The sequence below is a fragment of the Leopardus geoffroyi genome, chromosome X (assembly GCF_018350155.1).
Source record: "Leopardus geoffroyi isolate Oge1 chromosome X, O.geoffroyi_Oge1_pat1.0, whole genome shotgun sequence".
NCBI lineage: Eukaryota > Metazoa > Chordata > Mammalia > Carnivora > Felidae > Leopardus > Leopardus geoffroyi.
Genome location: NC_059343.1, coordinates 59,527,094 through 59,554,966, shown reverse-complemented (window position 1 = coordinate 59,554,966; position 27,873 = coordinate 59,527,094). Strand labels below are relative to the sequence as shown.

The window sequence follows — 27,873 nt, the reverse complement described above, 5'->3', positions numbered from 1 at the left end:
ACTGTTTCCTTGAAACCCATTCTTTATTAACCACCCCCCAACACTTTAGGTACATGGTGTCATAGTCTACATCCTTTTATTTTATGAATCTGTTGACTGAGTTTTACAGAAATACTTATTTTTACTGCTTTTGTAAGTAAAATAATTATCTTACTACTTTTCATACTCTTACTTATGGTCTTTCCACTACTTTCTTGTAGAGCTGGTTTAGTGGTCATGAACTCCTTTAGTTTTTATCTGAGGAACTCTTTATCTCTCCTTCTATTCTGATTGATAGCCTTGCTTGATAGAGTATTCTTGGCTGAAGATTTTTCCCTTTTAGCATTTTGAATATATCATGCCACTCCCTTCTGGTCTGCAAAGATCTGCTGAAAAATCTACTGATAGCCTTATGGAGTTTCCCTCGCATATAATTGTCTTCTCTCGTGCTGCTTTTAAAATTATTCATCACTAATTTTGCCACTTTAATTACTATGCTACACTACTTACTGAGTGTGGACCTCCTAGGGTTGATTTTTTATGGGGATTTCTTTGCTTCCTGGATGTGGATATGTTTCCTTCTCCATATTAGGGAAATTTTCAGCTATTATTTCTTCAAATAAATTTTCTATCTTCTATTCTCTCTCTTCTTCTTCTGGGATCTCTATAATGTGAATGTTATTACCTGGATGGAGTCCCTGGGTTCCCTAAGGCTATTCTCAGTTTGCATAATATTTTTTTCCTCTCATTTTTTCAGCTTAATTATTTTCCATTACTCTTTCAGGTCAGTAATTTGTTTTTCTACTTCCTCTAGCCTCCTATTTATTCCATCAAGTGTATTTTTTTTTAATTTTTTTTAACGTTTATTTATTTTTGAGACAGAGAGAGACAGAGCATGAACGGGGGAGGGGCAGAGAGAGAGGGAGACACAGAATCGGAAGCAGGCTCCAGGCTCTGAGCCATCAGCCCAGAGCTCGACGCAGGGCTCGAACTCATGGACCGCGAGATTGTGACCTGAGCTGAAGTCGGACGCTTAACCGACTGAGCCACCCAGGCGCCCCCCATCAAGTGTATTTTTAATTTCAGTTATTGTCTTCTTCATCTTTGATTGGTTCTTTTTTTATCTCTTTGTTAAAGGTCTCCCTGATGGCTTCCACTCTTTTCTCAAATTCAACAAGTATCTTTAAAAGACCATTACTTCAAATTCTCTATCAGGAATTCTACTTACATTTGTTTTACTTAAGTCTCTTGCTGTGATTTGGTCCTTTTATTTCTTTTGTAACATATTCCTCTGTCTCCTCATTTTGTCTAAGTCTCTGTGTCTTTTCTGTGAGAGGAAAGTCACTTACTTCTGTTGTTCCTAATGATAATAGCCTTATGAAGAAGAGGTCCCATAGTGTCTTGCTGTGTGGTGTCCCATTCCCCAGGACCTGGAACTTCAGGAAGGATTTCATATGTCGGCTGTGTATGCCCTACTCTTGAGTCCTGGCCTCTTTTTCCTTTAGTCAAGTTGTCTGCAGGGACTCTCTTTGCCTATTGTTGTCAGTGTTTGGTCCCTGGCTGGGTGGAGCATATTTTAACAAGGTATGTACCTGTCAGCGTGCAAAATGAGACCTGACACTGGCACTGGAACTTTAGTCCCACGGAACATGTGGATTGGGAGATAAGGTGTTGGTGGGGTTTCCACCTGTGTTCTGGGGGAGGGGACCTGCAACGCCATGACTGAGGCAAGCATGACTGGGAAGGGCAGATCCACCCAAATGTGGGAATGGCAGGATTTGGTGTAAGCAAGTTAAGTAGCAAGTTTCAACACTGCTGGTTCCTGCCAGTGACCATGTATTTATGCTGAGTGGTGAGGGACAGAAATGGTACCTTCCAGCTCCTTTATTCCTGGAAGGGTCTCACTGTGATCACTCAGGGACATGCTCTGAGATGAGTAAATAACTCTCCCTTTCATTTGTCCCCAGTGTGTTTCATACCGCTGCTTCCACACTGTATCCTGCTGGTTGTTTGTCGTGGTCTCTTAAAGGGCAGGGATTCCACTTCCTAATGCCCTCTGGGTTCTCCCAGAGCTGAAACTGCTAATTTTTAAAATTCCAGGCTTTAAGTCCTGCTGGTTGTAGGAATTCACAAAACTCATCCCCTCTTGCTTTCAAAGCCAAGTGTTATGGGGATTTTTCCTCCCCATTTGGGCTCCTCGGTGTAATAGTCTGTTTTTTGCTCTTCTCTGTGCCACCGGCTCCCTCCCCGCTACAGATGGCCACAGTCCATTTTGCTCCCAAATGGCATCTTTGCCCTTTCTACCTTCTTCATTGTGGCCTCTTCTCTACCTTAAGTTGTAGAGTTTGTTCTGCCAGTTTTCAAATTGTTTTCTGGGTTATTTACACTGATGTGAGTGTTATCTAGTTGTATCTGTGGGATGAAACAATCTTTAGGTCCCCCTAGTCTGTCATCTTCTCAGCCTCTTCCATTCTGCATTTTCTGATCCTATACCTGGTCTACTAAATTCTGCTGGAAAGAAATCACACAAATCAGCAGATGGTAGCACTGTAATTCTGAAGTCTCCAACCCAGCTAGGCCCACAGTGCCTCCTGTTAGTCCTTGTTCTTACTGTTACTCAGCATTTTCATCCTTTTCAACCACTGTTCGAAACCTTCTGTTTTCAAGCCCATCCCTTGTTTTTGTCCTTTTTCTTGGCCTGCTACCAAGGTTAGATATCTTAATCTAGCTAATGTTAATATTATGATCACTGTCTGTTTCCCAACCCTCCACCACAATCTTACTTATATCTTCACTTATCCTTGTCCCCTTTTCTCCAGTCTCAAAAAAGGTGTTTCTTCTCCTCTTTAAGACCAACTCCTCCTTCTAATGCTTGATCCTATCCTCATCCCCAGCCTTCCTAGAAACCTACTCTTTCCTCTAATCTTCAAACTCTTCCTCTCTTTTGGCTCTGTTTTTTAGTTCATTTACATACCTGTCACCCTCTAGTAATCCTATCTTTCCTTTCTCATCCGAATTTCTGCTTCTTTATATTCCATGCATTCTGCAGTCCTTTCCAGTGTGGCTTATTACTCCTCTGAAAATGCTTTTGCTTAATTTATTGAAAAACTCAGTAGATATTTTTCAATCCACACCATAGTAGATCTTTCTGTTTCATTTGTTGTTTATCTTTCCAGAAACTCTTAACTCACATGCCTTCTGTGATACCATTTCTTGGATCTTCTTCAACCTGAATTTTGCATTTTTCTGCCTCATTCTGGGCTTCCTCTTCTCTTTGACCCTTAATTGTTGGTATTCCTAGGACTTATATCCATAGACCTTCTTACTCAGAATATTTGTTCTGGTCTGTCAGGCTGCTATTCCAGACCTTCTCCCTTTCCCTACCTCCTCACTTCTTCCCTCTCAGAAGATGACTTCACTTCCTATATCATAGAGAAAATTCAAGCCTTGAGACAAGAACTCCTCATTCCCACCCCAGACTTTTTTATCTGCCCATTTCTTATATGTTGAACTTTCTCAAGGTTGTATTCTGGGTTCTCTTATCTTTTTCTCTAAGTATTCTCCTTGACCCATCTCATCTCTTTGTATGCTAATGACTCCTGAATCTTTATTGCTGTCCTTTAAGACAGCCCCACTTGGATGTCTCACATTCACTTCAAACTCAGCATGTCTACAGGTACATGTCTAGTGGCTCAGTCAGTTAAGAATCCAATTCTTTAAATTAGCTCAGGTCATGATCTCACAGTCATGAGGTCGAGCCCTGCATTGGGGCTGAGCATGGAGCCTGCTTGGAATTCTCTCTCTGCCCCTCCCCTGCTCATGCTTGCGCGCTCTCTCTCTCTCTCTCTCTCTCTCAAAATAAATAAATAAACTTAGAAAAACTCGACATGTCTTGGGGTGTCTGGGTGGCTCAGTCAGTTAAGCATCCAACTTCAGCTCAGGTCATGATCTCACAGCTCGTGAGTTCAAGCCCCACATCATGCCAGCTCAGAGCCTGGAGCCTTCTTCGGATTCTATGTCTCCCTGTCTCTCTCTGCCCCTCCCCCACTCACACTCTGTATGTGTGTCTCTCTCTCAAAAATAAATGAACATTAAAAAATTTAAAAAAAAGAAAAACCTGACATGTCTAAAATTATTCAGCTGCACCCTCCTACTACTATATCACCCATGCCTGCTTTTCTCCCTATATGCCTGTGTCGTTAAAGGCACACACCATTCTCAGTTCTACATATAAATTCCTGGGGAATCATTCTCAATATCTCCCCCTCTCACACCTCCTATATTCAATCACTTAACAAATCCTGATTTCTTTACCTTCTAAATGACTCTGAAATCCATCTAGTCCTCTTCAGTGCCGATGTCATGATCCTAATCTAGGTAATCAACATCTCTCACTTGCATTACTACAATGGATTTTTAAGTCTTCAGTCTAGGCTCACTACAGTCTATCAGCTTATCCTTTAATCATCAACATTAATATGCTTTTTAAGGTACAGATATGGACATATTATTTTCCTGATTACAACTCTACAGGGGTTTCTGTTGCCAACCTCCTTCATATGGCTTATAAGGTCCTTTAGGATCTGGTGCCTGAGCCTGTCTCCATTGTCATTTTTTACATGGCTCCTTTACACTTCATGCTCCTGCGGTAATAGCGTTATATAATTCCTATATCTGCCTTGTTCTGTGCTGCCTTTGAGCCTTTGTTTCTGCTTTTTCTTCTGTCTGGAACAACTTCTCATACTTTTACCTTCACCTTTGCCAGATTGATTTCCATTCAGCCTTCTAGCAGAACTCAATGTCAATGTCATTTTCTCCAGGGATCATGCCTATCTCTGTACCCCTAGCATTTGGCAGTGCCTAGCACATTGGTGGCATTTTCTAAATGTTTTTATAAAATGTAAAGTAAAAAAAGAGCTCAACTGTTGGGGTTGAAACTATTCCTAGTACCCCAGAGTATTGCTCAGTAGCCTCTCTTTCAGTCCTCTCTACTCCTGCTACCAATTGCATTGCCCTCTGCAGGTCCCTGAAGCTTAGTAGAATGAAGTTTGGAAATCATTACCCAAGGATAAAATACAAAATCTTTAAAGTGGCACATATACCCTCCATAAAAATCTAGCCTCTGTCTGCCTTTCCAGATTCTTTTTTTTTTTTACCACCATGCAAGGTATTTTATGCTACAGCAACATTGAAGTGTATGTAGTTTCCCCCTCCCCGACACATACACATTCTTTTTTCATTTCCACGTTTTATGACCATTGTGTACCTTCTACCTAAAATGGATTTCCCCATTCCTATTCCTTTCTTTCTCCTGGCTAACATTCATTCTTTCAAATTCAGCTTAGATATCAACTCTTCCAGAAAGCCTTTTCTGAAACCACTCCCTACCAGTCCCAGACATGATAGGTGTTGCATTTGGGTGGCTTATAATGTTTTGTGCATATCTTTATTTACCTAGCAGCTTAGCTTATAATCAGTTTATGTGTAATTCCATTACACTGTAAGCTCCTTTAAGAGAGAGACTAATTTATCCATCTCTTTATCCCTAATGCCTAGCATAGTACCTCATCCACTTAAGTGCTTAATAAATGTTTGTTAATAAATGAATGGATGACCACATGTGTTTTTCTGGACTTTCCTTAGCTGCATTATCATTCTTCCTTTGTACATTTTCCCTGGAGAATCTTTGTCATTTTTGTGTTTTTAGTTCTAAGTAATCAAGATTGTGTTATGTCCAGGGAACCCTATGATCACCGTATCCTGCATTTCCTGACCCAGACCACAGTAACACAATGCCATGAGGCCCCCAAGATAGAAAGATACACACAAAAGATAATGGCAAAGATAAAGAAAGTGGCACTCTGTTAACTAGGTTTTTGCCCCCGATACTCAACATAGAAAATGCTAGTCAACTTGAATGAACCAAATGGTACCTTCATTTTCCCATTATCCAATTCAATACATCTACCAGCACTGGAAGAACAAGAAGGTGCATGTTTGCCCCTGGTGCTTAGTGTCAAACTAGCTGAGGTCCCACTTGGATTATTAGCCCTCAACCAGGTATCTGTCCTCTAGAGGGAGAGTAAACAAAAGAGTCAGGGAACTGGCCTGGCCTCTTGCTTAGTGAGTATGATAACCACTTCACAGACATAAATATAAAAGGAAGAAAAGGGAGGGGCGCCTGGGTGGCTCAGTTGGTTGAGTGTCCGACTTCAGCTCAGATCATGAACCCCGCAGTTTGTGAGTTCGAGTCCTGCATCAGGCTCTGTGCTGACAGCTCAGAGCCTGGAGCCTGCTTCGGATTCTGTATCTACCTCTCTCTCTGCCTTTCCCCTGCTCATGCTGTGTCTCTCTATGTCTCTCAAAAATAAATAAAGTGTTAAAAAAATTTTTGAAAAGGGAGCTGTCCAGGTTTGGCAGGCTCAGAATCTAGAGAAGTGGTATCCCTGTCCCCCAACTCCCAAAAGAACCACACACAATTTTATCTATGGTACCCCAGTTCTCTATTCCGAGTTTACCTTGTCTTCTACCATTCTCTAGCTATATAGTAGTTCTTATTATTACCCTCAAAATCTGTCTGGTCTTAAGGGTAAGGATAAGAAAGAGCCTTGGAGAAGCAACTATTACCAAAGCTATAACACACCTCACATTGGATTTTTTTTTTCCTACTTACACATGGAATCTCAGACATAAAGAGAGTGTGGCAATCTCTAGGAGCACATAGGTACTTAGCCAAAAAAGCAGAACCTAATTCTCTAGTCAAGAGATCCTTTTAGCTTTTTCATTTAGGTAACAGTGTTATGTACCTATCATGGTATGTGTTTCATAAAAGTTCCTCAATAACTATTGATCTCCTCCCATTTTCTTCTCTTCCCTTCAGAAGAAATTATGTGGCTTGAGAGATTTTTAGGTTCCTATTAAAATAAAAGTTTCTATTGACCTCATCTTTCTTTCTTTCTTAGTTTCCATTCTAGCTGAGACAGAAGAAATCAAGGCCATTTTGAAGGACAAGGGAATTGATGTAGAGACCATTGCTGAGGTATACCCTATCAGAGTACAACCAGCCCGTATTCTCAGCCACATTTATTCCAGCCTAGGTAAGGAAATTGGCCTTAATAACCATTATAATAATCAAAGCATTATTCAATACAGGCTGATTTCTTTCCTTTTTATTTTTTCTTGGTTTTGTAACTGCTTTATTCAACTGGATCTGAAAAGGAATTTGGAGTCTTTGGAACCTAAGTTTCTAACCCAATATATCCTGAGCAGGCTTGATAATTTTAAATGTGTTTATGAAGTCTGGTACCTAGGGCATAACTGTTAGCAAACAATATTGTATCTTAATTCCAAGTGCATGCTTAACTAACATGTTCTCCCCTTTCTTGAGACCTATATTTCTGTTTTGAATACATGCTAATTTTAGGTAAAGTAATAGCCAAGGAACTTGTTTTTAGGTCTTTTTATACTTTGTCATGTAATGAATTGGTTGACAAAATTTTAAAATTCCATTTAATCTAAAACTTATTTTAATTAGTATGCAATTTTTATTTAATTTATGAAACTTTGTGATCGACACATTAAGCAAATTACTACAAATTACAGATTTATACAATTTGTTACAGATTTTACATTAAAGAAATTACTATGCTGTTAACTGAAAAAACAAAGAAAGGATCTGCAAAATTTTCTAAACTACCCTTTTGGAAGACTGAATAATGGCCCCCAAAGGTATCTAAATCCTAATTCCTGGAACCTGTGAATATTACCTTATATAGCAGAAGAGATTTTGCAGGTATGATTAGTTTAAGGAGCGTGAGATGAGGAGGATTATCCTGGGTTTTCCAGGTGGACCCTAAATATAATCACAAGTGTCCTTATACAAGGAAAGCAGAAGGAGTTCATAGTATAGAAGGTAGGACATGTGACAACAGAACAAGAGATTGGAGTGATGCAGCTATGAGCCAAAGATTTTTAAGGAATGCCCACAGCCTCTAGTAGTTAGAATTGAAAAGGAACAGATTCTCTCCTGGAACTTTCAGAAGAAATCGGCCCTGTTAATACCTTGGTTTTGTTTTTATTCTTGTGAGACTCATGTTGGGCTTCTGACCTCCAGAACTGTAAGAGAATGAATATGTGTTGTTTTAAGCCACTAAGTTTGTGGTAATTTGTTAACAGCAGTAATGGGAAAGTAATACAGATTTTGGTACTGAGAAATGGGGTGATGCTGTAACAAATATATAAAAATGCGGAAGTGGCTTTGGAATCAGGTAATGGATAGAGGCTGGAAGAATTTTGAGTCACATGGTAGAAAAGTCTATATTGCCTTAAACTGTTGGGATGCTAAAGGCATTGCTGGTAAGTGCTCAGAAAGAAATGAGGAACATGTTCTTGCAAACTGGAGGAAAAGGATCCTTGTCATATAGTCACAGCAGGAGATTGTTAGCTGAATTGTGTCCTATTATGTGGAAAACACAACTACAAATTATGAACTTGGATATTTAGCTGAGGAGATTTTCTAGCAGAGTGTTGAAATCATGACCTGGCTTTTTCTGGCTGCTTATAGTAAAATGCAAGAGGAAAGAGATAAATTGAAGGAAGAGCAGTTAAGCAAAAAGGAACTAGGACTTGATGAAATTCTCGGATTGGAAAAGATGATAAAATTAGGAGATTTACTGTTAGGAAAGCATGCTCTGGAAAAAAGGTCAAGGGTATGGCTGGACAACCTTTTGCTAGTGCTTCAGAAAGATCAAAAGATCAGTGTATTCATTTACACAGTGGGCTCTTTAAAGAGAATAGGCTTGTGACTCGTGGATTCCCTCAACCATATCAGCAGAATCTAAGACTAGAGATATTATTATACAGGAAAGATCTTGGGAGAGGACCCTCTTGGCTAATGGCATGAACCCCCATGACATATATGTAATACAAAGTTTTTGAGAATGTTCTACATGCAGAAATAATGCCAAATTGGACTGAAAGGGACAGAGAGAGGACAAGATTAAAGAAGGATATTGGACTTCCCAAACTCTATAGCCAGAAAGCAGGCTGATAAAACTACTAAGCTTTAAACAAACGCTACTCTTCAAGAAAAAGGAAGTATGACTTCAAGGGAGGTGCCTTGGGCTCAGATGGCAGAGCCTAAAACCACAGAGGATTACTACCATGCCTTGAAACCTAATGGAGTTTGCCCAGTTAGATTTTAAAAGCCCCAAACAGGGCTGTTGACTCCTTCCTTCCATTTTCTCCCTTTTGGAATGAGAATGTCCATAATTTGTATTCTATGCCTGTATTTTGAGAGAATATAACTTATTTTCTAGTTTCAAAGGTCCACAGGTAGGAATTTTGCTTCAGGATGTATCATACCCAGATCCTCACTCATACCTGATTTAGATGATGAGACGTGGGGCTTTATGAATAATGATATTTAGAAGGTATTTTGTACTTCAGTTGATGCTGTGATGTGTTGAGAGTTTGGGGGATGTTGGGATGGAGTGAATGCACTGTGTAAATTGGAGGGATATGAATCTTTAGGGGCCAGAGTATGGACTGTGGAAGGCTGAAAAATGGTCCCCAATGACATCCAGGCCCTAATCCCTGGCACCTGTGAATGTTACCGTATATAATAAAAGGGAGTTGACAATGTGATAAAATTAAAGAGATTGAAATAGGATTATTCTGGATTATCCATGTGGGTCCTAAATGTAATCATAGGTGTCCTATTTATAAGAGGGAGCCAAAGGGATATCTGCCTGTAGAAGCAGGACATGTGGGGACAGAAGCAAGAGATTGGAGTGATACAGCTGCTAGCCTTATCCTCTAGAAATTGGAAGAGGCAAGGAACAAATTCTCTAGAAGGAACCAGCCTGCTGACCTTTTAATTTTGATTTTACCTTATAATACCCATAAGGCTTATTTTGGACTTCTGACTTTAAGAGCTGTAAGAATTTAAATATGTGTTATTTTAAGCCACTACATTTGTGGTAATTTGTTATAGCACCAGTTAGAAATTAATACAATCTTAAATCAAGCCACAAAAGGGCAAATTTATAAATAAAGATTTTATCCTAGATAACGGATTGCCACTTAGAGAACCAGAGCCTGGCTTTTGTGTGTGTGTGTGTGTGTGTGTGTGTGTGTGTGTGTGTGTATGTGCACGTGCTTTGTGTATATATGTGTGTGTGTATACTTTTCTTCTTCACCAAGAATGGTCTGTTAGTAATTATAGCCAAGCCAAATCTCATACAGGTTAAAACCAGTTTCCTTACCTTTTTACTAACACCTATTTCAGAAACTCAATTTCTATGGCAGTTATGTAGATCTCAACTGAGATGGAATCAACCAAGGAGGAAAGGACCAACAGTCAGAGGTGACTTTTCTCTATCTCTCATAGGCACTCATAATTTATGCCAACAGGGCCTTAACTCTTAGAGCTTTTAATACTAAATATGACTCTTGGAATATACAGATGTCTCCCTTCTTCCATCCTAGCTATAAAGTACAAAGTCCCTTTTCTTTTTAATTCAAGTGCAAAGTTGAAATTTTGTAAAGAAACTTTACTTTAAAAAGGGGGAAACTAAAATGTAAACATAGAAATTAACAAGTTTATTGACTATAGATCTCAGATCCTAGTTAATTTCTGAGATATAGCCACAGCGTAGCTTGACTATTACAAAATACTGAGCCCTTTACTCAACCCTATCTGAGATAAATTCCAAGTCAAGTTTCTGAAACTTCTGAGATTAATTTGGGTTGATGCTTTACAAGCTGGGATGAATATCTCACTCCTTCCCAGAACCAGACTCCTGGTTTTTATCTTTTTGGCCATTCCCTCTAGCCTCAGACTATAATGTGCTCCTAGTTTCCAGATCCCAGTCTACTAAATGTTTTGACATAAGGAAGGTATTTCTCCATGTAGCCCAAATCTTATTCCAAGATCAAGTATTAGTTGATCTTGTAGTCACTTTCTTTGACCCTCTTAGAAAGTCTTTATGGTTTGGAGTTCATGCAAGTCCTGTTGTTGCCTTTGACCTGAGTCTTTCTGGCTGTCAGTCAGAAGATGATAGGTTACTTCTTCACATGTATTGCTCTAAATTCAGCATAATCTTACTAGGATATAGGTAACTTCCAAGCTCTGGGCCATCATTCTTGGAATCTACCTGCATCACATCACATCTCTCCAACAAACTAAAGCAAACTCCCTGCTGGTCACTTTTTCAAAGCCTACACTTTGTTTGGGGCCTCTTACTAAGCTATTATTTCCTAGTCACAGGAAATGAAGACTGATGGATCTTCAGTTTAATGAGTGATTAACCATTACAGGGACTCAAGTTAACAAGTTGCATTTATTTTCCAAATATTTTTCTGCGTTTGCTTCATTCATTCTTTCATAAGAATCTGTTGCTCACTTATGTACCAGGCACTGGGCTAGATGCTATAGGCAACATAGACACTTACCCAGTGAATTATAGTGCAGCCTTATAAATGTTATAGTAGTGGTGTTATGTACAAAGCACAGGAGAAAGAGGATAGATTTGTCTGGGAAAGTCAGGAAAGGCATGATACAATAACTTATCAAATGAGTGACTCTTCAAATTTTTAACATTGTAACAATTTCACAATTCCAAAATTGCTTGAAGCATACATCAAGTGAGAACTGTACTACCACCAAAAAAAAAAAAGAGAGATTTCTTTACCAGGCGTAATCATGTATATATGTTAACTAAATGGGAATGTCTGCCTCACCTCAAACACTGTACTTCATGTATTTCAGTTCTATAATATCTTTTTTTAATTTTTTTAAAGTATGAGATTAATCAACTTTAGGAACATAAGAACTTCATGAATATTAAACTTAATTCTTTATATAGTTCTCTTTCCTAATCTGTTAGTGTGCATAGATACATTTATGGTTATATTTTATGTGTGCATATTAACTTGTTTTTTTTCACTTATTCTTTCTTGTAAGTTTGTTTACATATTGAAAGAACTATGTATTACTCCATCAAATTAAAGTAATTATTGCCTTTTTATTAGGTACTTGAATTGTTTCCCAAGTTTTTATACTTCTGTGAATGCCTTTGTATAGGCTTTCATACATATACTCCTGCTTCTTTGGAGCATATTCTCAGAAAAAGGGATTCTGGATAAAAGAGTATGGACAACCTTGTGGCTCTTGTTTTGTGTTGCCAGAGTATTCTTTACAAAGACAAACCAATTTTTAGTGACATCAATAAATACAAAATATACCTTTTTATTTTTACTACCCCACTAACATTGAATTTTTATCATTTTTCATTAGATTAATAGTTTTATCACACATGCTATTTTAATTGCCTTTCTTTAATTCCCAGTGAGGATATGCACTTTTTTCAATTTTGCTTTACTTTTTTTTTTTTGAAATTGTGTCTCCTATTGCTTGTATATCTAGCAGGATCTGTACATTTTCATATATATTTATCAGTTCTTTTAAGTATGCTTTATGGTAGGCTTTTATCAATGAAGTTTGTAATGTACATATATATTTTGTTTTGTAACTTTCTTTTAGATAATTATTTTCTTGCCTTTTGCAAATTTTTGAATGACAAATGCATCCATTTTAGCATATATATATATATATGTTTCATTTCTTCAGGAATTGTAAATTTATCTCCTAGTTTGATTTGAATAGATGTACTATTCTCATTCTTCAATTTTCATAAGTAGTAAGCTATGATTACAAATTGATATGTACATACTGGATGCAGGGAACTGAAAAGTAGAGCAAAGCACAAAGGAAAAAGATAAAAGTCACCTATAATTCTATCATTCATAGGAAGCTATTGTTTTTGTTTTGGAGTATTTGCTTCCAATCATTTTTTTATAAAATATATACATATATAATACTTGTTTTTAGAAAAATGGTGTCCAAAAGAATAGTCTTTGCAATTTGTACTTTGCAATTTGTACAATTTTTTTAATGTTTATTTATGTATTTTGAGAGAGGGAGAGAGAGTGAGCAGGGAAGGGGCAGAGAGAGAGAGGGAGAGAGAGAATCCCAAGGAGGCTCCACACCGTCAGCACAGAGCTCAATGCGGGACTTGATCTCACGAACCAACCTGAGCCAAAATCAAGAGTCGGTTGCTTAACTGACTGAGCCACCTAGGTGCCTCACAATTTGTACTTTGCAATATAATAATGTATAATGAACCCTATTATATTTTCTTAAATAACCTCCTATAACACTATTTTAATATCTGTGTTAGCATAATTTCAGGTTTTTAGACATATAGGTAATAAATTGTTTTGATAAATTAAGTTGCCTTTTTTTCTACTTATTTTGTAAATTATTTATTGATATTCTTTTACCATTTTACTACTGGAAAATTGCCAGTTTCTTATTAGTTTAGACAATATTTTTTTATATGAGAGATGCTAACACTTTGTCTTCCACATGTTATTGCAATGTTTTGCTATTTTATTATTTGCCTTTTAATTTTGTATTTGATTTTAACATACAAAAGTTTTATATTTCTTCATAGTAAAATTGTTTCCTTTTTGGTTTCTTTGCTGTTATCCTTAGAAAGATAAACTCATTGCTAGGTCAGATACATTTTCACTGTATTTTATTTCTTTTTAGTCACAATTTTACATTTAACACTTAGTCTAGAATTTTAATTTTCATTTATCTTATGATGTAAGAATCATAACTTGTTTGCTAAATAGCCAGTCATTCCAGCACTATTGACTGAATAGTTCATATAAACACTGTTTTGAAATGTCACCTTGATCATTTACTGTACATACATAGATTCATTAACGTGTGTGTGTGTGTGTGTGTGTGTGTGCGCACGCACATACATGTGCATGTGTGTATGTTTCTGGCCTTACTTTTTGGTGCTGTTGGTCACAGTTTCTTCTTTCTTAGCACTACACTTTTTAAGTTATCAAGCTTCGGACTCTTTAATAATTGGGAAAATGTAAGATAAAACAGAAATGAAATAGAAACTTTTGCCCATCCATTTTATAAAAGTTAAGATTGATAATATCCAGTGCTGGTGAATATGTGGAGAAATGGATACTCTCAGCACTCCTGGTAGTAGTGTAAATCAGAGGCAATTTGGCATTACCCATAAAAAAATGTTAATGCACATATTTTTGACTAACAACCTTACTTATAGGAATCGATCCTATATAATACTCATACAAGTGCACAAAGATATATATACAAAGCTGTTCATTACAACATAATTGGTAATGGCAAAACAACAGTTAGGAGCAACCTAATATGTATGAATAAGAATGGTTGAATTATGATATGTTGTGCCACAATTAAAAAGAATAAAGTAGACTTTGTGATTCCAGCTGTGAAATTGCTTATATTGGACTAATCTTCATACTAAGAACAACTACAATGGCTATATTTTAAAAATAAAGGTGAGGGGTGCCTGGGTGGCTCAGTTGGTTAAGTGTCCGACTCTTGGTTTCAGCTCAGGTCATGATTTCATGGTTCATGAGATCAAGCCCCATATTGGGCTCTGTGCTGACAGCGCAGAGCCTGCTTAAGATTCTCTCCTCCCTCTCTCTCTGTCCCTTACCTGATCATGCACACACTTTCTCTTTCAAAATAAATAAACATTTTAAAAGTAAATAAAAATAAAGGTGAATGAGGGCGTTAGAAAATAATTAAGACAGCCATAACTTGAGCAGCCAAAAACCTGAAAAGAAGAGAACCTCAGAATACTAAGCACCATTCTCTGTGCAGTTTCCCTTTGAGACATTTGCTGAGTTTTAAGTTGTGCTTGCATGGAATGAGAGGCCAAGGAACCAAGTATAAAGTCTCGCTGCTAGGAAAACAAAAATTTTATTTCAGGACCTTTCTTTGTGGAAGAGACTGTGATAAACACTTCAGGCTTTCAGTTACATCCGAAGGATGAGCTACACCCTAAAAGTAAAGGCAAATCACTAACAGACCTATTCTTGAAAAGCCTAAAACACAAAGCCTAAAATACAATCTTCTCAATACCTGATTGGACTCAGGTTGCCTGCTTGTAGTGTAACTGCCTTCCAAAATAAACTAAACCACTTCTGGAAGAAGATAATATCCAGAGCCACTACGATTCTTTGTACAATGTGTTCAGCACTGAAAATATATAATATATGCTAGGAAACCAAATAAACAAAAGCAAAAATAAAAAATACAATTAAAATAGATACACAGACTTCTTTTTAACGTAGTATTAAAAGTTCTAGTCAGGGGTGCCTGAGTGGCTCAGTTGGTTAAGCATTCGACTCTTGACTTCAGCTCAGGTCATGATATTGTGGTTTGTGAGTTCGAGCCACACATTGTGCTCTGCGTAGACAGCGCAGAGCCTGCTTGGGATTCTGTCTCCCTCTCTCTCTGCCCCTCCCCCATTTGATCTCTATCTCTCTCAAAATAAAATAAACTTAAAAAAAGTATACTTCAAAAGTTCTAGCCAGAACAAGCAGGCAAGAAAAAGAAATAAAAGGCATCCAAGTCAGAAAGGAGTAAGTAAAAATGTTTGCAGATTATATGGTTTACATGTAGAAAATCCTAAAGATTCTAGTTTTTAAAAAGTTAGAATTAATACAGCAAAATTGCATGATACAAAATCAACATGCAAAAACCAGTTGCATTTTTATACATTGACAATAAACAATGCAAAAGGAAAATTAAGAGAAAAATTCCATTTACAATTGCATCAAAAAAATAAAATAGTTTGGAATAAATGTAACCAGGGAGGTGAAAGATTTGTACACTGAGAATGATCAAATGTTGATGAAAGAAATTAAAGAAGACACAAATAAATGGAAAGATGGCCATGTTCATGGATTAGAACATGTCAATACTATCCAAAATGATTGACAGATTCAATGCAATTCCTATCCAAAACCTAATTATATTTTTAGCAAAACTAGAAAAATTCATCCTGAAATTTATATAGAATCTGAAGGAACCCTAATACATTCCTGAAAAAGAAAAACAAAGCTGGAAAACTTAATATTAACTGATTTTATAACTTACTACAAAGTGACTAATAAAATGAGTGCACTACTGGAATAAAGACAGATCTGTAGAAAAATGAAATAGAATAAAAATCCCAAAAAGAAAGCCTTGCAGATGCAGTCAAATGATTTTTGACAAAGATGCCAAGTCCATTCAATGGTGAAAGGGTAGTCCTCAAGAAACCATGCTGGGGAAACTGGATACCCATGTGCAAAAGAATGAAGTTGGACCCTTACTTTACACCACATACAAAGATTAACTCAAAAATGGATCAAAGACCTAAACCTAAAATTATACAACTCTTAGAAGAGAATAGAGGAGAAAAGCCTCATAATATTGGATTTGGCAATCATTTCTCGGATATAACACGAAAAGCACAGACAACTAAAGAAAAATTAGATAAATTTGACTTCATTAAAATTAAAAATTTATTTGTATCAAAGGCTGCCATCAACAGTGAAAGGCAACATGTAGAATGAGAGGAAATATTTTCAAATCTTACATCTGATAAAGGATTAATATCCAAACTACATTGAGAACTCCTACAACTCAATAACAATCAAACAATCCCCCACCAAGCCATCTATTGATTCATTGCAATCCCTATAAAAATTCCAATAGAGGGGCACCTGAGTGGCTCAGTTGGTTAAGCATCCGACTTCAGCTCAGGTCATGATCTCACAGTTAGTGGGTTCGGGCCCCGTGTCAGGCTCTGTGCTGGCACCTCAGAGCCTGGAGCCTGCTTGGGATTTATCTCCCTCTCTCTCTACCTCTCTCCTCTCATGCTCTGTCTCTCTCTCAAAAATAAATAAATGTTAATGATTTTTTTAATTCCAATAGCGTTTTTCACAGAAATAGAAAATATAATCCTAAAATTCATATGGAACCGAAAGACCCAAATAGCCAAAGCAATCCTGAGAAAGAACAAAGCTAGAAGCATCACACTTCCTGATTTCAAACAATATTACAAAGCTATAGTAATCTAAACAGTATAGCACTGCACAAAAATAAACACATAGGCAAATAGAACAGAATCAAGAGCCCAGGAATAAATCCATGCGTATATGGTCAACTAGTATGTGGCAAGGGAGTCAAGAATACTCAATAAGGAAAGGATAGCCTCTAAGAAATGGCACTGGGAAAACTGGATATCCACATGCAAAATATTGAAATTAGACCCCCATCTTACACCCTCACAAAAATTAACTCTTAATGGATTAATAACTTAAATGTAAGACCTGAAACTGTAACTCTTGTAGAAGAAAACAAGGAAAAATCTACTTGACGTCAGTGTTGGACAAGATTTCTTGGATGTCACACAAAAAGCACAAGCAACAACAGCAAAAAATCAACAAGTGAGACTACATCAAACTAAAAAGCCTCTGCACAGAAAAAAAAAAATCAAAAAATGAAAAGGCAGGGGCGCCTGGGTGGCTCAGTCGGTTAAGTGGCCGACTTCAGCTCAGGTCATGATCTCACGGTCCGTGAGTTCGAGCCCCGCGTCGGGCTCTGTGCTGACAACTCAGAGCCTGGAGCCTGTTTCGGATTCTGTATCTCCCTCTCTCTCTGACCCTCCCCCGTTCATGCTATGTCTCTCTCTGTCTCAAAAATAAAAAAAAAATGAAAAGGCAATGTATGGAATGGGAGAAAATATTTCCAAAGCATATATCTGATATGGGATAATATCCAAAATACATAAGGGGAAAAAAACCCAAAATGTATAAGGAGCTCTTACAGCTCAATAGCAAAAAAGCAAACAATCAATTTAAAAGTGGGGAGAGGAGGGGCGCCTGGGTGGCGCAGTCGGTTAAGCGTCCGACTTCAGCCAGGTCACGATCTCGCGGTCCGTGAGTTCGAGCCCCGCGTCAGGCTCTGGGCTGATGGCTCAGAGCCTGGAGCCTGCTTCCGATTCTGTGTCTCTCTCTCTCTCTGCCCCTCCCCCGTTCATGCTCTGTCTCGCTCTGTCCCAAAAATAAATAAACGTTGAAAAAAAAATTTAAAAAAAAAAAATTAAAAAAAAAAAATAAAAGTGGGGAGAGGAATTGAATAGACATTTTTCCAAGGAAGACATCCAAATGGCCAGGGGGTACATGAAAAGATGTTCAGCATCATTATTCAACAGTGAAATGCAAATCAAAACCAGAATGAGATGTTACCTCACACCTATTAGAATGGCTGTTATGAAAAAGAAAGAGAGAACAAATGCTGGCAAGGATGTGGAAGAAACAGAACGCTTGTACACTGTTGGTGGGAATGTAAATTGTTATAGCCACTTTGGAAAACAGTATGGATGTCCCTCAAAAAAATAATGATAGAGTTACCATATGATCCAGCAGCCCTACATCTGGGTATATATACAAAGGAAATGAAATCACTGTCTCAAAGAGATATCTGCACTCACATGTTGATTGTAGCATTAGTCACAATGGTCAAGACATGGAAGCAATCTAAATGTCCTTTAGCAGATGAATGGATAAAGAAAATGTCATATATATATATACCAAGCTCCTAGAAACAGGGTAAAATGATGAGTACCAGGGGATGAAGAGTGGAGGAAATGGGGAAATGTTGGTCAGAAAGTACTAACTTTGAATTATAAAATAAGTAAGCTTTGGGATCTAATGTACCTTATGGTGACCATAGTTAATAATACCATACTGTATACTTGAAAGTTACTCTGAGAGTAGAGCTTAAGGTTCTCACAAAAACAATAACAGAATGGCAGTTATGTGAGGTGAAGGACAGTTCAGTAACCTTATTGTAGATGTTTAACAACACCTATGTGTATCAAACCATTACATTGTACACCTTAAACTTACACAATGTTTTATGTCAATTATATCGATAAAGCTGGGGGAATTTTATTTAAAAACCCAAACCCAATTAAAAAGGGCAAGGGACTTGAATACTTATTGCTCCAAAGAAGATATACAAATGGTCAGTCAGCACATTAAAACCGCTTCAACGGAGCACCTTGGTGGCTCAGTCAGTTAAGCTTCCAACTTTGGCTCAGGTCATGATCTCGTGGCTTGTGAGTTTGAGTACCGCATTGGACTCTGTGCTGACAGCTCAGCCTGGAGCCTGCTTCAGATTCTCTGTCTCCCTTTCTCTCTGCCCCTCCCCCACTAGTGCTTTGTTTCTCTCAAAAATAAACACACATACACACACACACACACATACACATACATACATACATACATACATACATAGAGCCTCAACAACACTAATCGTTAGGGCAATGCAAGTCAAAACCCCAATGAAATATCACTTCACACTCATTAGTATGGCTGTTATAAAATGAATGAACCCATCCATCCACCAAGAAAATAACAAATGTTGGTGAGGATGTGGAGAATTTTGAACCCTTATGCTCTGTTGGTGGGAATATAAAATAGTGTAGCTGTTATGGAAAACAGTATGACAGTTCCTTATAAAATTAAATATAGAATTGATCCAGCAATTCCACTTGTGTATATATACCAAAAAGAAGGGAAAACAGGAACTGAAATAGATTATTCACCAGTATTCAAAATAGCATTAGTCACAATATCCCAGAAGTGGAAATAACCCAAATGTCAATTTACTGAATGAATAGACAAAATTACATATATATGATATACATGCCACATATATATTATTATAATTTGACATATAATATATTAATATTTAATTTATAAATTTAATTTATGTATATTTGTATGTATAAATGGAATATTATTCATCTTTAAAAAGGATGGAAATTCTGAAATGCAAAAACAGGGATGAAACTTGAAGACATTATGCTAAGTGAAACAAGCCAGATGCAAAAGGATAAATATTGTAAGATTACACGTGTATGAAGTACTTAGAGCAGTCAAATTTATGGGAACAGAATATACAATGGTGGTTGCCATTAAAGGATTAAAGGTTAGTTGCCAGAAGGAGAGGGTAATGGGGAGTTATTGTTTCATAGGTATGAAGTTTCTGTTTGGGATAATGAAAAGCTCTGGAGCTGGGTGATAGTGATGGTTGCAGAATAGTGTGAATGTAATTAATGCCAGTGAACTGTGTATTTTAAATGGTACATTTTATGTTGTATATGTTATAGTACAATAAAAAAACAAAAATTTTAAATATTTTTTAAAAAATACATAATTCACATTTCTGGAGTGGTCAGCCAAAACTTGTATAAATTATGATGTATGTTCAGAAATAGACTTAGAAGATGAATTTCAGTATGAAAAAATTGAAGTTTAAAAAAGGATCAGGGGCGCCTGGGTGGCGCAGTCGGTTAAGCGTCCGACTTCAGCCAGGTCACGATCTCGCGGTCCGTGAGTTCGAGCCCCGCGTCAGGCTCTGGGCTGATGGCTCAGAGCCTGGAGCCTGTTTCCGATTCTGTGTCTCCCTCTCTCTCTGCCCCTCCCCCGTTCATGCTCTGTCTCTCTCTGTCCCAAAAATAAATAAACGTTGAAAAAAAATTAAAAAAGGATCAAATAGAATTCAAAAACTAAAGAATACAATAATTGAAATTGGGAATGCAATAAATGGTATTAACACTGTATGAGAAATAGCAGAATAGAGAATTGATGAACTGAAAAGTAAATTAGAAAATATTCAGATTAAAGCACAAAAGAGAGAGAAAACAATGGAAAATTGAAAGAGCATTAAGGGACAGATATAGTGGAATTTCTGGAGTCCAAGAACAAGAGGAAAGAATGGAACAGAAAGTGTATTTGAAAAAATAATGACAAAAAGTTTTTCAAAACTGACCAAAAGTATCAATTCACATATTCAAAAAGGCTAAAAATCTGTAAGCAAGATAAATACAAAGAAAAACAACTTACACATTTAATAATCAAACTTCTGGAAACCAAGACAAAGAGAAAATCTTAAAAATATCCAGAGTTAAGAAAAGATACATTGCTTTCAAATGAACAATGATCAAACTTCCAGCTTACTTCTCAACAAACTAATGAAATCCACAAGACAATGAATGACACCTGTAAATTACTGGAAGAAAATAACTGTCAGACTAGAAATTTATATCCAGTGAAAATATCCTTCAGAAATAAAAGTGATATAAAGGCATGTTCGGATAAGTAAAAACAGAATGTATCACTAGCGGACTCATACTAAAAGAAATACTAAAGGGAGTTCTTTAGGCAGGAAAAAAAATGACCCCAGGCAGAAGCATAGGAATGCAGGAAGGAATAAAGAGAAAAATAAAGTGTAAATAAAAACACTATTGACTGTTTAAGGAAACACTAATAACAATGCTTTGTGGATAAAATAACAAAAGTAGAAGTGAAATAAATGACCAAAATGCCTGCAAAAAAAGGCAGGCAGAATGTGAATGGAGTTAAAATGTTGTAAAATCTTGCATTATTCAGAGAAAGTACAAATTTAAGGTACACTCTAACCAGTCAAGGATGCATGTTTTAATCTCTCAAGCAGGGTTCCATGACAGAATTAAACTACAGAAAATGTTTTTTTTTTAAGTTCCCCCAAGGGTTGCACATACTAGTTCTATTTTAAATATAAAGAAAGTTAATATTTATAATGGATGTCTAAGAAATTAGGACATAATACTCTGGTGGGATCTAGTTGAGAAGAGCTGCTCTGGAGTAACCATTAAAGGAGTAATGAAAGAATGTTTAATAAGATGATGGAGGTGAAATGATATAATAAAATTCTTGATTAATCCAAAAGAAGATAAGTGAGGAAAAGAAAGGAATAAACACAGCAAATGCAAATCCTGTAGCAATTTGTAAGATTTAGGTTGGGTAGGAAGATGACAGCATTGGAGAACCCTAAGCTCACCTCGCCACAGATACAATTAGATAACACTCATATCAGCATAAATAACCCAGAAAATTATCTGAAGACTGGCAGAACAGACTCCACAACTAAAGGTAGAGAAGAGGTCACATTGCAGAAGGTATGAAGGGTGAAGACACAGTTTGGGCAAAGATAGACCATGGCCATCTAGAGTGGGGAGAGAGCTAGTGGCATGGAGAAGGGCAAAAAACAGACCTTCATACTGGGGAGCACACAGAAAGGACAAATCCCCATAACATTTGCCTTTGAAATGAGAGGAGCCAGAATTTCGTGAGTTTTTAAAACCAGTGGAACTTAAAGCCTGGAATTTTAAAAACTGGCAAATTTGGCTTAGTGACAGCCCCGAAGACATTAGGAAGCTGAGTCCCCACCCTTAAAGATATAGCACTACAAGCAGCCTATGCTGATATAGCATAGAACCAGCAGTTTGAAAAACACCAGAGACAGACAGGATGGAGAATGATTTGCTCATCTCAGACTGTGGCCTGCAGAGACAGAGGTCATGGGGAGACCCCTCCAGGAGCACAGGAGCTTCCAGGTGCCATTTCCCTCCCCTACCCCCCAGCATAAACAATGGCCACTTGTGGGAACTAGCACAGCACCAACACTTATTGCCTCACTTGTTTGCATCAAGCCCCCCCCCCCCCAGTGCTTTGGTGAATCCACCTTCCAGTCATGCTGGCCTTGGTCCCCATAATTCAGGCCTTCTTGCTCAGAAGACCAACACAAACATTACTAGAAGCACATAACATACCAAAAATGAATCAGGAAGGAATAGAAAATTTGAACAGACCAATTACCAACAATAAAATTGAATCCTCAATCAAAAAATAAAAGTCCAGGATCAGAGGGCCTCACAAGCAAATTCTACCAAACATTTAAAGAAGAGTTAATACATGTTCTTCTCAAATTGTTCCCAAAATATGGAAAGGGAAGGAAAACTTCCAGATTCATTCCATGAGGGCAGTGTCATCCTGATACCAACACCAGATTAAGACACCACAAAAAAAGAGAACTACAAGCCAATAACTCTCATAAATGTACATGCAAAAACCTCAACAAAATATTAGCAGCTGAATCCAACAATACATTAAAAAATCATACAGAATGATCAAGTGGGATTTATTCCCAAAATGCAAGAGTGATTTAATATTCACAAAACAATCACATGATAGGTCACATCAATAAGAGAAAGGATAAAAATCATGACTATTTCAATAGATAGGGAAAATACATTTGACAAAGTACAACATCCATTCATGACACACACACACAAAAAAACCCTGCAAATTAGACTTGGAGGGAATATACCTTAACAAAGTCCTTAAATGAAAAACTCACAGGCAATATCATATTCAATGGGGGAAAATTGAGAGCATTTCCCCTAGGGTCAGGAACAAAACAAGAAAATACACTCTTACCAGTTTATTCAACATAGTACTAGAAGTCCTAGCCATACCAATCAGACAACAAAAAGAAATAAAAGGCATCCCAGTAGGTAAGGAAGAAGTAAAACTCTCAATATTTGCAGATGTCATGATACTGTGTGTAGAAAACCCTAAAGACTCCACCAAAACCCTACTAGAACTCATAAATGAATTCTTTAAAGATGGAGGATACAAAAATCAATGTACAGTAATCTGTTCATTTCTATACACTACTAATGAAGCAGAAGAAAGTAAAAGGAGCAATCCTGTTTGAAATTGCACCAAAACCAATAAAATATCTGTCTAAACTTAACCAAAGAGGTGAAAGACCTATACTCTGAAAACTATAATATGATGAAATAAATTCAAGACAACACAAATAAATGGAAAGATATTCCATGTTCATGGGTTGTTAAAATGTTCATACTACCCAAAGAAATCTATAAATTTAATGCAGTCTTTATCAAAATACCAACAGAGTTTTTCACAGAACTGGAACAAGCAATGGTAAAATTTGTGTGGAACCACAAAAGACCTCGAATACCAAAACAATCCTGAAAAAGAAAAACAAAACTGGAGGTATCACAATTCCAGACTTAAAGTTATATTACAAAGTGGTAGTAATTAAAACAGTAGGTACTGGCATAAAAAAAAATAGACTCACGGATCAATAGAAAAGAATAGAAAACTCAGAAATAAACCCACAATTATATGGTCAAATAATATTTGATAAAGAAGAGAAGAATGTACAATGGGGAAAAGTCTGTTCGACAAATGGTGTTGGGAAAACTGGACAACTACATGCAAAAGAATGAAACGGGACCATGTACTTACACCATACATGAAAATAAACTTAAAATGGATTAGAGACATAAATCTGAGACCTCAAAACACAAAACTCCTAGAAGAGAGTACAGGCAGTAATTTCTTTGACATCAACCATAGCAATATTTTTCTAGATATGTCTTCAGCTATAAAAAAGATGAAATCTTCCCATTTGTGACATGGATGGAGCTAGAGTATAATGCTAAACAAAACCAGTCAGAGAAAGACAAATATGACTTCACTCATTTGGAATTTAAGAAACAAAACAAATTAGCAAGAAGAAAACAAGAGAGAGACAAACCAAGAAACAGACTCTACTATAGAGAACACACTGATGGTTACTATAGTGGAGGTCGGTGGGATGATGGGTGAAATAGGGGACGAGGATTATAGTGTACACTTATGAAAAAAAAAAGACAAAACAGTCTCCTGAGAAAAGGAAAATAAAAGCAAACATAAACTCTTGGGACTACATCAAAATAACAAGCTTCTACACAGCAAAGTAAACAATCGACAAAACTAAAAAAGCAACCAACGGAATGGGAGAAGATATTTGCAAATGACATAACTGATAAAGGGTTAGTATCCAAAATATATAAAGATAAAATTCAACATCCAAACAACAAATATTTGAATTAAAAATGGCAGAAAACATGAGTAGACATTTTTCCAAAGAAGACTTATGCATAGCAAATAGGCACATGGAAAGATGTTCATCATCACTTCCCATCAGGGAAATGCAAATCAAAACTACAGTGAGACATCACCTCACACCTCTCAGAATGGCTAAAATCAACAACAGAAGAAACAAGTGTTGGTGAGGATATGGAGAAAAGGGATTCCTCATGCAAGGTTGGTGGGAATGTAAACAGTGCAACCACCAGTGGAAGGTAGTATGGAAGTTCCTCAAAAAGTTAAAAATAGAACTACACTATGATCCAGTAATCACACTACTAAGTATATACCCAAAAACTAGGAAAACACTAATTCAAAGCAGTGCATGCACCCTTATGTTTATAGCAGCAGTATTTACAATAGCCAAATTATGGAAGCAGCCACATGTCCATTGATAAATGAATAGATAGAAAAGAAGATGGCAGTTGAGTAGGAAGACCCCAGGCTTGCCTTGTCCCACTAATACAACTAGATCACTATCAAATCATCCTACATACCCCCAAAAATCAACCTGAAGACTGACAGAACAAACTCCACAACTAAAAGAAAAGAAGAGGCCACACTGAAGAAGGTAGGAAGTGAGGAGACATGGTTTAGGGGAAAAACAGATACTTCCTGCTTTGGAGGGGAGGTAGTCACAGTCATGGATAAGGGCAAGGAAGAGAGCACACAGGAGAACGCAAAAGGAGAATGCTTCCCTGTAGCCATTGTCTTGGAAAGCAAAGGGGCTGAATTATGTGAGTCCTTAGAACCAGCAGGGCTTAAAGCCCAAAGTTTTAAAGGTCTGCAGTCTTGGCTGGGATAGACACCACAGAGCACTGCACTGCTCCTGGGGAAAAGACAGGCAAACAACCCAGGGGCATAAGCATAGAAACAGAGATCCGGAGATCACCTGGGGCACACAGTGAGGAGATTCTTTTCTTTTCTCAGGTGTCCCTGAAAGGCAGCATTTGTGGAGACATCTCTCCAGGAACAAAGGATCTGGCTGGTTCCATTTCCCTCCTCTGCTGCTCAGCATAAACACAGAGCCACCTGCTGGAAGCAGTCCAGTGCAGACACCAGATGCCTTACTTGCTTACACTAAGCCCTGCCCCCTTGCACTACAGTGGAATTGCCTTCTCAGCCATGCTTGCCTCTGTCTTAGCAATCTTGGCCCCAACCCCAGAATACCAGCACAAAACCCTGCCCATACCACATGTCCTGACCAGAGAGTTTTGCAGGGCCTCAGTTTTCATGGAAGTGGTATCAGGTCTCATTTCACAAGCAGACAAGAGTATATCTAGTTAAAACTCACCACATTCAGTCCAGGGAGCAAACACTGTCCACAGCAGGCAAGGAGAGCCTCTGCAGATGACAGGCCTGAATGATAGAGTAGCCAAAACAGCAACAGAGCACACCCAACACATTAGAGGAACTCCCTGAAGTGCCAGTCCCTGGGCACTACAGGACCTCTTCTTCATAAGACCATTACTTCCATGAGCAGGAGATATAACTCACTCTTCTAACATAGAGACTTAGCCAAAATGCAAAAATGGAGGAATTTATGAAAGAAATAGATTAGGCCGCAGTCAGAGATCTAAGCAAAACCAGACAAAAGTATCATACCTGTTAGAGAATTTAATGCAACAATATTAAGGATACTCACGGGGCTTGAGAAAAGAATGGAAGACACCAGTGAGACCCTTAACACAGAGATAAAAGGGTTAAAAAAGAGCCAGAGGTGAATAATGTAATAAACAAAAATAGGAAATAGGCCTGAAGCAGTGAACAGCAGGCCAGAAGAAACAGAGGAACAAATTAGTGACACAGAACACAAAATAATGGGAAATAATGAAGCTGAACACAAGAGAGAATTAGGGAACATAAGAATAGGCTTAGGAAACTCAGTGACTCCACCAATGTAATAACATTCATATTAAAGGAGTCCCAGAAGAGAAGAGAGAGAAACGAGGGCAGAGAATTTACTTGAGATAATGACTGAAAACTTCCCTAATCTGGAGAAGGAAATAGACATTGAAATTCTAGGAGGGACAGAGAACTCCCAACAGAATCCACAAAAGCAGCCCAGCCTCAATACATATTTTAATTAAATTTGCAAAATATAGTCATAAAAAATCTTAAAAGTAGCAAAGTAAAAGAAATCATTAACTTGCAAGGGAAGACCCATAAAGACAGCTGCAGATTTCTTAACAGAAACTTGGCAAGCCAAGTGGCATGGTGGATTCAAAGTGCTGCATGGGAATATAAAAAGAATTATTCACCATGATCAAGTGGGATTCATTCCTGGACTGCAGGGCTGGTTCAACATTCGCAAATCAATCAATGTGATACATCACATTAATAAAAGAAAAGATAAGAACCATATGATCCTGTCAATCGATGCAGAACGAGCATTTGACAAAATTCAGCATCCTTTCTTAATAAAAACCCTCAAGAAAGTCAGGATTGAAGGAACATACTTAAACTTCATCAAAGCTATTTATGAAAATCCCACAGCTAATATCATCCTCAGTGGGGAAACACTGAGAGCTTTCCCCCTAAGATCAGGAACACAACAGGGATGTCCACTCTCACCGCTGTTGTTTCACATAGTGTTGGAAGTGCTAGCATCAGCAGTCACACAACAAAAGGAAATCAAATGCATCAAAATTGGCAAAGATGAAGTCAAGCTTTCACTTTTTGCAGATGACATGATACTATACATGGAAAACCTGACAGACTCCACCAGAACTCTGCTAGAACTGATACATGAATTCAGCAAAGTTGCAGGATACAAAATCAATGTACAGAAATCAGTTGCATTCTTATACACTAGTAATGAAGCAACAGAAAGACAAATAAAGAAACTGATCCCATTCACAATTGCACCAAGAAGCATAAAATACCTAGGAATAAACCTAACCAAAGGTGTAAAAGATCTGTATGCTGAAACTATAGAAAGCTTATGAAGGAAATTGAAGAAGATACAAAGAAATGGGAAAACATTCCATGCTCATGGATTGGAAGAATAAATATTGTTAAAATGTCAGTACTACCCAAAACAATCTACACATTCAATGCAATCCGAATCAAAATTGCACCAACATTCTTCTCGAAGGTAGAACAAGCAATCCTAAAATTTGTATGGAACCACAAAAGACCCTGAAT

General features: G+C 37.4%; 1 protein-coding gene across 6 annotated transcripts in view; it reads left to right on the top strand.

The window, feature by feature from the left end:
• PHKA1 (phosphorylase kinase regulatory subunit alpha 1) overlaps positions 1-27,873 on the top strand; it is a 175,147-nt gene that overhangs the window by 65,251 nt on the left and 82,023 nt on the right. For all 6 annotated transcript variants that reach the window (XM_045472339.1, XM_045472342.1, XM_045472341.1 and 3 more), the window contains exon 14: positions 6,942-7,076. In XM_045472339.1, the coding sequence (XP_045328295.1) occupies positions 6,942-7,076 (135 nt within the window). The remainder of the gene's footprint in view (positions 1-6,941; positions 7,077-27,873) is intronic.